The sequence below is a fragment of the Crinia signifera genome, chromosome 4 (genome assembly GCF_055691185.1).
Source record: "Crinia signifera chromosome 4, ASM5569118v1, whole genome shotgun sequence".
Classification (NCBI taxonomy): domain Eukaryota; kingdom Metazoa; phylum Chordata; class Amphibia; order Anura; family Myobatrachidae; genus Crinia; species Crinia signifera.
The window spans coordinates 19872415-19885287 of NC_139220.1; the positions used below are offsets into that span (position 1 = coordinate 19872415).

Below are 12873 nucleotides of genomic sequence, written 5' to 3' on the forward strand. Positions count from 1 at the left end.
CACCTATGGTAGCTACACCCCTGTATATAACCCATGTAACTGTGACAGGGAAGGTGGCCCCTCTCTGCTCTGGGCCCCATAGCAGCTGCACCCCCTGCACCTCATTAAAGGGGGACAAACAAATTGGCAATGTCAGAACCAAAACCAACCTTTAGTAAATGAATCCCCAAGCCTTGATACATCTCCCTCCTATGTAAAATAAGTCACCATCTTCATAAATTAGATTAATATGCAGGCCCAACCTTGAACCAATAATTGGGAAATCCGAATGACACCATGCAATCATATAACATCTAAGTAAGCGTATCTCCTGTTCTCATTAACGTGCTTTGTTGTCCAGTGCAGACGAAAAAATTCCTCTTACACAGCGGCCCAAACCCCCGCCTTCCCCTGTATGGCACAAGACAAATTATAGTTTTAACATCAATTTCTACTACGACATCTTTGCTTTTTATTATTGAATTAATCAAGAATGGATGATCTCATCTGTAAAGACCGACTCAAATCTGGGATCTCTTGACAGGATTATGCAGAACTGACAGGTGGAGTTGTAGGGGGTATTGTGTCCAATTCTCTCTTTGTTCACTTCCCCCTATAGCAGTGAATGGCTGAATCCCTCCCACCTCTCTTTCTTCCCATTCACACTACGAAACAATCTACTACACAGCAGTCACCGTTGCTACATGAGACAGGCAGTAAGAAATCCCTTCACTACCATTTCAGGACCTTGGTCAGCAGACAATGTGCGCCTTGTAGATGACAGTCGCCAAACTGTTTGTGGAATATTTTCCTAAGGATATGTTTTCCCAAGGCTTCATTGACGGTTTAACATGGCAAGTATTGTGCTTCTGGCTCCTGGACTGTTATTCTGTATTAGAACCCATACAATCTTATAACAAAAATAAAATAACTGAGAATATTTAATAACTTCGAAATGTCTGTCTTATTCTGCGGAACGTGCTGGGCTGAGAAGTCAGGTTCTGTCATTTCCGTATTTTAAACTTTTGCTATTTTGCGTTCAATAGTAACTGCTGCTAAGGGTTCTTTTCTTAACCCTTTGAGTGCCAGGCAAATTTGTCAAAATAGGTGTAAATAAAAATGGGCAAGCAAACATTTTTATTCATCTTAAAGACCTTTTGTATAGGAAATATATATTTTTTGACACATTTTTTTTTTACATTCACATTTTTAGCGGATATTTTGCACATCTCTTACGGAGATTTTGGCACTCAAAGAGTTAATTAGACTTATAAAGAAGATAGCAAAGTTTTGATAGTTAAGTACAAATAAAACGAGAGTAATCGGTCTACAAGGAGCTTCATTTAAAATTGATTGCGATTGCATTGAGATGATGGACTAGTAAATTGGCATTACAGTATTACAAATTGCAATGCCCTGTACAATTTGTTGTCTTCTTGCATCTTGTTGGTGTCAGACTGTTGGAAGTGAAGGGAAGATCTGGTGTTGAGTCATGTAAAAGAAATCTGTTACGACTGTCTCTTGCTAATTTCTTGCAATGTTATCTTAATGAGTCGTCAGTGCTAGAGCAGCAGATTGCGCTGTGGGAGGATTGTTTCTTTCTGTTTCCAAAACATGTTGTGTATTCCGAAGCCCCCTCATCCTATTGCTAATTCCTGGCTCTGGCTGAAGATTCTTTGCCCGTAGCATGGATACTATTCATATACTATTGTCAATATATATTTGGATAAATACAAACGTAGTACTAGAAATATTAACTATTGGAGTGCCAGCGCTGCTGTGGGAGATACTCAAAATATCCGTTAAAAATGCCAGCGCCGCTCACAGCGACTATTGGGGGGTTTTTTTGCGCAATGTTTAACTAAACTTCAATGAATTGACTCGGCTATATTTGTATTTATTTATATGAAAGAACAGTTGCTGTGAGCGACGCTGGTATTTAAAGAAAGTTAAATTAATATATATATATTATATGTATATATATGTGTGTGTGTGTGTGTGCGCATTTGTGTGTACACATATATATATATATATATAAACATATTGATATATCTATCTGTCTATATATATATATTTATTTATTAATTTAATATCACAGATTGGCTTAAATCATTGCCAACACTGTCCCATCTCCTGTCCTAAAGTCAGAAGTCAGAGTCTCCTTATGGCAAGGAAAATGTTAACCTGCAGATCCTGCCGACATTTATCCCCCCCCCCCCCCCCCAAAAAAAATAATTATAATTTTTTGTACTATTCCTGGGAGCTATAATTGCACCTTCTCGCCTTTTACAACGAGTAACATTTCGATTTGAATTTGCTTTCCTGAAACGTCAGTAACTTATTTTAATACGTAGAAAATATATTCCTCGCCGGTGATTGGATGCACTAAAACATATCAAGAGCCAATGCAATGCTGAATACAATTCAATGGCTGCTCTCTGCTCGCCCCTCCTTCATTTCCTTTCTGTTGCCAGCTAGATTTTACCTTAGCCTCTCTGTCTGATGGAGGAAAAATTACAAAACAACCTCGACTGCATCCTTCCTTTTTTTCCAAAGGATTAACCGCTCCGTATTCAAGATGTGCTGAGGGGGGAGAGAGAGAGAAAAGGACGGCTTTTTCTACCAGGCGCTTCTGCGATGATTCATCCAGCAGGTTACCGTGTTTTGCAAGTAGGAATACTGCATCTCTTCCCTTTGTGGCTGCTTGTAACCCTTACATATGCACAGTTCCGATACTCTATCCCCGAGGAGCTGAACAGGGGAGAGATCGTTGGCAATATCGCTAAGGATCTGGGAACAGATGTAGCTAAACTAATTGCTGCCAATCTCCAGGTACTTTCTGATTCCGATTCCCAATATTTCTCTGTGAATGTAAACAATGGAGCCATATTGGTGAATGACAGAATAGACAGGGAGCTGTTGTGTGGTCAGAGTGTTACGTGTATCTTAAATCTAAAATTTGCCATAGAGAATCCAGTAGAAGTGTATAGGATTGAGGTGGAAATATTAGACATAAATGATAATTCACCCCGATTCCAGAGCGAGGAGCTGACTTTAAAAATAAACGAGTTGGCATCTCCCGGTGCTAGGTTCCTTATTCCAAATGCACAGGATCCAGATATAGGCTCCAATGCTTTGCAGGAATACCACCTTAGCTCCAGTGAGAATTTCGCTCTCATAGTCAAAAAACGCACCGATGGCAGTAAATTCCCAGAGTTGGTTTTAGAAAAGGCTCTGGATAGGGAGCAAACGGCGGTCCACCATCTGGTGCTGAAAGCAGAGGATGGTGGGGTTCCGTGTCGATCTAGCACCATGCAGATCACTATCATTGTCCTAGACGCCAACGATAATCACCCGGCATTTGACCAACCTTCTTATAATGTCCAGCTGAAAGAAAATGCCCCCAAAAACTCCCTAGTCATCAAACTCAACGCAACAGATTTAGACGAAGGGCCTAACGGAGAGATTGAGTACTTTTTCAGCAGCCACAACTCAGAGGCCTTAAGCAATATTTTCCAACTTAACTCAGAGAGCGGAGAAATCAGGGTCTTGGGAAATTTAGATTTCGAGGAGATTTCAGTTTACGAGATTGACATTGAAGCGAGAGATAAAGGCAGTCCCATAATGGAAGAACATTGTAGTGTCATTGTCCATATTATTGACGTAAATGACAACACCCCTGAGATGACTATCAGTGCGTTTTCTAGCTCAGTTCCGGAAGACTCACCAGCTGGGACAGTAGTTGCTGTGATAACTATAAAAGATAAAGATCACGGTGACAATGGGAGGGTACAGTGTCAAGTAGACAAGAATCTCCCGTTTACAGTACGGGAAGATTTTGAACATCAATTTTCCTTGATTACAAGTGATAATTTAGACCGTGAAAGTGTTTCGGAATACCATATAACTATTACCGCCAAGGATATGGGCAGCCCCCCTCTCTCCACAGTGAAAGTTATATCTGTTGGGGTCTCTGATGTGAATGACAACACCCCTCAGTTCGTTGAACCGGTTTATGAAGTCTTCGTGGAAGAGAACAACAAAGCCAGTGAGTTGCTTTGTACCGTTTCTGCCACGGACCCAGACTTGGACCAGAACTCACGTCTCTCTTACTCCATTTTACAAAACCCTAAAGAGGACTACGCCAGCTCGTCCCACATTTACATGAATTCAGAAAACGGACAGGTCTACCTTAAGTTTCCCCTTGATTATGAGAGGATTAACTACTTCCAGTTCCAGATAGAAGTTTCCGACGCTGGTTCTCCACCCCTCAAAAATAAGACTGTTGTGCATGTTTTTGTTTTAGACCAAAATGACAATTATCCAGTGGTTGTGTTTCCTTTAGTTGGAGCTAATTCAGTTGCCCAGTGCAAGATCCCACGTTCCACCGGGCCGAATGTCATGGTGAGCAAGATATCGGCAGTAGACCATGACTCGGGCCGGAATGCTTGGCTTTCCTACAATTTACTTGAGGCGACAGATCCTACATTGTTCAGCATTGTTATGAGAACTGGGGAAATAAAAACCAAGCGCGCAATTCAAGATGTTGATCCTAATCTTCATGAGCTTCTACTGTTGGTCAAGGATTCTGGAGAACCTTGTCTATCCACCTCGGTTACAGTGATGATGACCCTGGAAGACAAAGATCTAGAAGTGTCGCAGGGTGTAAAAGACCACTCCAAAAAGAGGAATATTTCTAGTCTCACGCTGTATCTTATTGTCTGTTTAATTGTGATTTCTGTCATCTCTTTAATTGGTTTGGCGGCCCTTGGAATTAAAATCCACAAGTGCGAGAACAAGAATTTCCCCCTCTGTTGCCGGCAAAGCCAAAAGAAGGGCGTCTTGGCAGGATCAAAACTACATGGAACTTTTCAACTTCACCCAAGCCTTTGTAACACTATAATAGGGGTTCGAGTGGATTGTGCTGGAAATATCCCATCTAATCGAAGGGTCAGGACATGTTTCTCCCCAGTCTCAGATATTAGTGAGTTTATGTTTATGAGACCACCTCATGTCACTGCTAGTTCCTCTTCCCCCGGGATATTGGTTCCAGATCCTAACTTCTCCATTGCATCCAATGAGGTGAGCTCCCAGTATTTGCCATTACTTGAAACCAAAGTCAAGCAAGATGAATGTCATTAAATTTTCTATATTTCATCTTTCATGGCATCAGTGGAACATATTTACAGCCCATTTATATCATCCCAGGTCATTACGCCATTCTCTCACCTCTTAGGAGAGGACATTACTACGTTTGCTTTTGGTGGGGAGAGGCATATTTTATCGGATTCAAGATTAGCAAATAACAGCAGAACACTCGATTATTGGATTAGTCATCCATAATCTGTATTAATCTGTTCGCAGATTATTTTACAGCACTTAAAGGCGACATTATTGTGTCGGCAAGGGGCCTAAAGTATTTATTTGTTTTTATGTAGATCTGTCCGCAGGGAAAGTGCAGCTTACATACAGTACCACCTAATAACATAAATAAGGGAAGCCATATTAGATGGGGACAAACTATAATAAAATAATTTGAGTATATTATATGGTAGTTGCTTGGAGATTGTACTTGGCGTCTTAAAAACTTGACTATTTTTGAGCGCTGCGTAGACACCTTGGTAATAGATAAGATATAATATGCCATTCCAAAAAATTTGACTTTAGCGTCCAAGTGCCTCAAACAACACAAAGGACTTTTTGGGGCCCGTTGATAATGACTACAGCTTAATCTCAGTCGCCTTTTGGGAAATGCCAAATTTTGAATCCAAGTGAAGCACAGAGGTGACCAGGCTTAGTCACCCAATAAAAAATGGCCAATGAATGAAGTTACAGATAATTTATTGGTGTAAATTTAAACTTTTATTTATTCATTTCTTGTACCGACAATAAAATCGCCAAATCAATTCTATAAATGAACAGATACCTATCCTGATCAAACACTGCAAAGTAGTCGCTTACCCAAAAATATTAAAATTAATAATTCCGGTTACATTTAAATCCTGGATTATGCAACAGTATCCCTAAACCGCCAATCCCCCAATTGCCCCCCAAAGGCTGGAATGCATGGCATTTTTTAGTTACTAGTGTCAGTAAGCCTTCTGCAGTCCTATAAGATAGATCTTTTTAGTTCATTACCTTTCCTCAGCCCCAGGAATAGTCCGCGCAGTTGTACAGTAGCCCGTAGCCAATATTACAAGCCCGAACGCTAGAAATCTTTTGCCTACGGACAATGATACTTGCCAAGATGTGACCTAGAGAATTAGCCGTTTTCACTGCGGATTGTCAATCTGGAATATTTATCATTTAAGAAACCCTTTGCAACTCAGAAGCCTGAAAAAGTCCACCAGATACTGTTGGGTTTTGGATTATGATTTAACAGCCGACTGACTGATCTTCTATTTATAAAGTGGCAACACTTTTTTTTTTTAGAATGCCTTATAAAAGTTGGTACTGTATCGGAGCAGCCAGAGAGACCATGATGAATACACGACACCAGCAAAAAAAAAAAAAAAAAAACTAAAAATTAAACGCCATAATTACAATGTAATCAACAAGGCGTTGTGAATACACTGACATAAGTTTCAGTCTGTTTTCACAGACACAGACTTGTTTATACAGATTTTTTTAGTGAGTCCAGATTAACTTACAAGCACCTTTTGAAGACCATATGATGGGGTAAGGAAATGTCATGAATCATGAAATTTTTATTTTTTTACATTTTTGTCATAAAAAAAGAAAACAATCATTTTTGTGCGATGCATTTTTTCTACATTCATAATAAAGCATTTTCACATTTTCTTTGTGTCAAATGAGTGTGTGGACCATTGTTTTTCTCATCCTGTTTTACACTGTGTTTCAATAATACTGCTGTGTTTTGTGATGAAGATTGCTGAACAGTGATAATAAACTATTATATGTGATGCTGTCAATGGGGGAGCTGTATCAAAGCTTGAATATCAACAGGGTAGAGAGATATTAGCGATCAACCAATCTGCTCATAACTGGTATTTTTTAAACACACGTTAGTTAAAATGACAGTTAAGAGCTGTTTGGTTGGTACTTTACCTCTCAACTTTTTCTTTCTCCAAGTTTTGATAAAATCTGGAAGTACAATGCCCCCCCCCCATGGAACCTGGTCGTTGTCAGGCATTCGTTGCTGGTCTGTTTAATGTCCTGTCCAATGACACAGGGGTCCTGCTCATTGTCGGGGGTTTCCACCCCCTCCCGCTGCTGCCACTGAGTCTGTTTCTCCTGCTGCCCTTAAAAATATCCCTCCCAAAATGGCCGCTGCCTCCTCTAGCATTCTCAATGAATGACTCCTGTGAGGCAGTGGCCATTTTGGAAGAGACATTTTCAATGGGGGCAGGCATGACGGGACCCCAGACCGTATCTGCAGGCCATGGCCGGGCTGTAACAATAGCACCCAGAGACCCCCAGTACCCAAAAGCCACCCAGCACCTCCAAGCCACTGCTTGTGTGGGATATTGGCCAAGAAAGCCCGGATTTTTAAAGGGGAAATCATTTACAAGGCATAGCTAGCCTGGTTTTGCCTTGCAAATGATCGCCGCTTTAAAAATATGGCCATTCTTGGGGGACAGCCTGTAACTCCAGCAAAACTCAGACCTTACCACATTTCCAGTTCTGTGAGCACTTCAATCAGCATGTATGGCAGGCCTGGCAAACCTATGGCTCTCCAGTTTGTGAAACCACAAGTCCCAGCATGCCTTGTCAGTTTTGCTATTAGGGTATGCTAAAACTGTGGCAATGCATGCTGGGATGTGTAGTTTCACAACAGCTGGAGAGCCACAGGTTAGTCAGGCACCTTTTACCTAGTGATATGAAATAAGTAAGCAAGCACAGTATTCATGGATCAGTAGAGGTTTTTGTGTATCAGATGTTTAAACTATATTTCTTTATTAAGCATTCTCTCATGTTCCCATTCTGTCTGATATGTAAGCTGTGATCTGATCTAAATGCCTCATCCCAAATAACAGGCCTCATACATTTTACATAATAGCTATCTGCACATAAAAATAGATTTGTAATTATTATCTACAGTGGGCCTGGCCAAGCTGCAGCCCTGGAGCTGTGGGGAAACTACACATCCCAGCATGCCTTGCCAGAGATTTAGCATTGAAACTGAGGCAAGGCATGCTGGATCTTGTAGTTTTATAACAGGCCAGGCCTTATCTCAGCATCATTGGTTTTGTAATACAGAATGTGTCATTTACTGTACATAGTTTGATTTCATATATTTGAGTAATGATCTACCTATCAATAATGATAGATAGATAGATAGATAGATAGATAGATAGATAGATTTACTGAGATGGGATGTTGCCCATAGCAACTAATTAGACTCTACTTACTTATTTATTTAGCATCTTCTACAAGATAATAGATAGACTCTATTTGGTTGCTACGGGCAACATCCCGTCTTCGATAGAACTGCTATCTTAGTAAATTTACCTCACAATGTCGGCTATCGCCATGTTCTTTTCTCCATCCAAGTTTGAACGACACATCGATCGAGAAGATGAGGTGGGTTACACGCTCCTGACTGGGAGAATCACATATGTGCACAATACAGCATGTGTCAAAGGGTTTCCAGTCGACAGGTCAACACCAATTGGTCAACGCAAAAAAGGTCAACATAGACCTTTTCATATGTCGACCATAACCACATTAGCATTTTGCATACCTCCCAACCTTTTCATTTGTTGAATAGGGACACTCGTGCGAAAAGGGGGCGTGATGTATGCAAACGAGGTCGCGGCTTATGCAAATTAGGCCATACCCCCGTTTTCGGTCACTGCGTCTATACACACTAGGCGATTTTGAGCTCAACGAAGCTCACTTTTGGAATTTCGAGATACTTTAAACCAGGGCTGGGCAACAAGCAGCCCTCCAGCTGTTGATGAACTACACATCCCAGAATGCTTTGCATCAGTATTTGGTATTTGGCCATGCTGAAACTGATGCAAGGCATTCTGGGATGTGTAGTAGTTCATCAACAGCTGGAGGGCTTCTGATTGCCCACCCCTGCTTTAAACTCAAAAACACCCAGTGTGTATATGCGGGCGGTGAGCGAAGAGAGCTGATGCATGCTCCCGCATCACCGCCATCTGCCGCCATCAATCGGCCTGTTGTAGGGTCCGAGTGAACCACTTTCCACAGTCTCCTACTGTAAAAAGTGGTTCACCCCGGTGAAAATCACTGGGCCGAGGGGAAAATCGATCCGTGCATGTGCACCGAGTGGACATTGGGTCAACCAAATTTAAGGTTGGAAGGTCGACACAAGCATTAGGTCGACAATGGGAAGTCAAAAGATCGACATAAGATTTTCAAATGTTTTTGTCCCCGAATGTCGACACACTCGGACACCGTCAAAGTGTACCCCCTGTCCCCTCACATGGCTCGCTACACTCGGCACATTATTTGATTCTTCCACCAGGCCCTAGTGGATTATAGGGCATGAAATACCGCCTGTCGGCACATGTCGACCTTTTGACTGTCGACCTTCCCATTGCAGACCTAATGCTTCTGTCGACCCTCCAATCCTGTTGAGTTTAGCTATGTCGACCTATTTCAGGTGTTGACATAAGCCCAGTAGTCCCAATGCATGTCGACCTAAATGGGGTCAACCTAGTAGCCGTATCCCTCTGATCAGGCCCCACCTCTTCAGCGGTGCGGTACACTATGGCATTGTACCATTATTCTGGTGATTTCTGCAGCAAGTGGACAGAGCACTGCAAATAATTACATGGGTAGATGGCGTGGATGCGGTCATCTTTTAGAATGAACTTAGGTCTACAGTCATTAGGTCAACCCCACTAGGTCGACTGGCAGGAAGGTCGACCTGACTTAAGGTCGACATGGGCCAAGGTCGACATGACTTAAGGTCGAATTTGCATAAAGGTCGACATGAGGAAGGTCGACTGGTCATAAGGTCGACATGGGTTTTTCACTGTTTTTTGAGCCGACATGTGCCGACAGGCGGTATTTCATGCCCTACCATCCACTAGGGCGTGGTGGGAGAATAAAATAGTGTGCCGAGCGCAGCGAGGCACCGTGCCCGAAGCATCGCGAGCGAAGCGAGCGATGCGAGGGTCCGATTCTCATTGCCAACTGTGTCCATGTCGACTGTGTCGACATTCGGATCAAAAAACAGCGAAAAACCCATGTCGACCTTATGACCAGTCGACCTTCCTCATGTCGACCTTTATGCAAATTCGACCTTAAGTCATGTCGACCTTGGCCCATGTCGACCTTAAGTCAGGTCGACCTTCCTGCCAGTCGACCTAGTGGGGTCGACCTAATGACTGTAGACCTAAATGCAGTCTGACGAATGATCCCATTCCGGGAGAGGCATGTATCACCCACCATGGGAAGGGCATGTATTACTCACCGGGGGGATGGGCGTGTATCACCCACCGGGGGAGTGGCATGTATCACCCACCATGGGAAGGACATGTATTACCCACCAGGGGAGGGGCATGTATCACCCACCATGGGAAGGGCATGTATTACTCACCGGGGGGATGGGCGTGTATCACCCACCGGGGGAGTGGCATGTATCACCCACCATGGGAAGGACATGTATCACCCACCAGGGGAGGGGCATGTATCACCCACCATGGGAAGGGTATGTATCACTCACCGGGGGAGGGGCCTGTATCACCCACCATGGGAAGGGCATGTATCACGCACCGGGGGAGGGGCATGACCGTCAGTAGGAAAAAGTGTAGACGTGGCCTGTAATTGGAAGGGGCATGGTCGGCCCATGGGGGACATAGATGGCTAGTGCTATAACAATAATAGAACAGTATACCTTTGCATTAAGGCCAAGAAAACTACAACACTTAAAATTATCTATTGAGCAAATACTACAGCCATCGGTAACACATGTATACTTCCTGCTTTACAAATCAGCAGCTCTGTTACCCAGTGTTCTGTAACAGCGATTTGCCCCAATTCACCAAGCTCTGTACCAGGCATTCCCAACCACGGTCCTCAAGGCACACCAACAGTGCAGGTTTTGGTGATATCCAGGCTTCAGCAAAGATGGTTTAATCAGAATCCCTCAGGTACTAATTAAGTCACCTGCGCTCAAGCCTGGATATCTAGAAAACCTGCACTGTTGGGAATGCCTGCTCTATACACAGGTCATAGTCATCTCACACACCTGATCTCTCTACCCAGGTATCACACACACCTGATACACACTGATCACTACACACAGGTCACAGTGATCTCACACATCTGATACACACTGATCACTTTACACAGGTCATACCATGGTTGCCTACCTGGCCCTCTCCTTCAGGGAGAAACTGCTCTGTTCCTGCACTTCCATGGTAATGTATGATTGCCAGCACCTGTGGTGAAACACCTTTCTTATCAATTACCTAGCTCCCCACAGGTGATGGCAATCGTACATTACCAGGGAAGTCCAGGAATAGATCATGTTCTCCCTCATGGAGAGGGTCAGGTAGGCAACCCTGGGTCACAGTGATCTCACACACCTGATACACACTGATCACTATACACAGGTCATAGTGATCTCACACACCTGATACACACTGATCACTATACACAGGTCATAGTGATCTCACACACCCGACACACCAGCATCAGGGCCTATATCCAACCCACACTGTATGTCACATTGTATCCAACTCGTACTGTATCCTGCTCTATATCTAATCTGTACTGTATCCAACCGGTTCTATATCCCGCACTGTATCCAACCCACACTGTATCCGAACTGCACTGTATCCAACCCACACTGTATCCAAACTGCACTGTATCCAATCCACTCTACTTCCCACTCTTTATCCAGCATTGTATCCAACCTGTCCTGCACTGTATTCAAAATAGACTATATTCGCACTGATTCGCTCACCCACACTGTATCTGACCCACACTGTATCTAGCACTGTATCTGACCCACACTGTTACCGACATTGTATCTGACCCACACTGTATCTAGCACTGTATCTGACCCACACTGTTACCGACATTGTATCTGACCCACACTGTATCTAGCACTGTATCTGACCCACACTGTTACCGACATTGTATCTGATCCACAATGTATCTTGTACAGCACCCGATGCGCACTGTTTCCTGCACTGTATCTGCTGCACGCTGTAACCCTGTGTGTTTGCTGAAGCAGTGTGGTGTAACCCTGTGTAATTGCTGAAGCAGTGTGGTGTAACCCTGTGTAATTGCTGAAGCAGTGTGGTGTAACCCTGTGTAATTGCTGAAGCAGTGTGGTGTAACCCTGTGTAATTGCTGAAGCAGTGTGGTGTAACCCTGTGTAATTGCTGAAGCAGTGTGGTGTAACCCTGTGTAATTGCTGAAGCAGTGTGGTGTAACCCTGTGAGCGTGCCAGTGCAATGTGTTGTTCCCCTGGATGTGCTGTTCCAGTGCGGTGTGACTCTGGGCCTTATTCTGGTCCATTCAAGAGGACCGGAATGTTTGCAGGGGCTTCGATGGTGGACGTATGGCATGCGCAGGGTAATTTCTGTGCAGGTGCATACCCTGGGTGTGTACGGCCATGGCGAAAAGGGTGTTCACCGGGCGCGCACACCCAAATGTGCGGGCGGGGTGCCGTGCCATTTGCATATGGGAGAGAACACTGGGCGTTCCCATGCAAATGCCCCGACGGTGTGCGGGGGGTGGGGTGGCCAGCGGACATCACCGGCCACCGCCCACTTCATCCCAAGGGTTCACACTTATGTAATTGCCTTGAGAGTCACTTTTTTATGCGTGCACCTTCACCATCATACGATGGTCGCCGACCATTGAATGATGTGGGTGGATCCCACTAGGCTGCGAATGGATGTGACTGTGTCTCATCCATTTGCAGGCCCTGTGAGGGTATCG

The 12873-nt window shown here is 43.8% G+C and overlaps 1 protein-coding gene across 4 annotated transcripts in view; it reads left to right on the plus strand.

Moving 5' to 3' along the window:
- Nucleotides 1-691: 691 nt before the first annotated feature.
- Nucleotides 692-12873, plus strand: part of LOC146073835 (protocadherin gamma-A4-like) — a 49076-nt gene continuing 36894 nt past the window's right edge. The window contains exon 1 of one of the 4 annotated variants that reach the window (XM_083181342.1): nucleotides 692-833. In XM_083181342.1, the coding sequence (XP_083037468.1) occupies nucleotides 831-833 (3 nt within the window). In that variant the 5' untranslated portion in view covers nucleotides 692-830. Of the gene's footprint in view, nucleotides 834-2387; nucleotides 5062-12873 lie in introns of those variants that run through there. The other 3 variants (XM_083181340.1, XM_083181339.1, XM_083181341.1) reach the window with 3 other exon arrangements.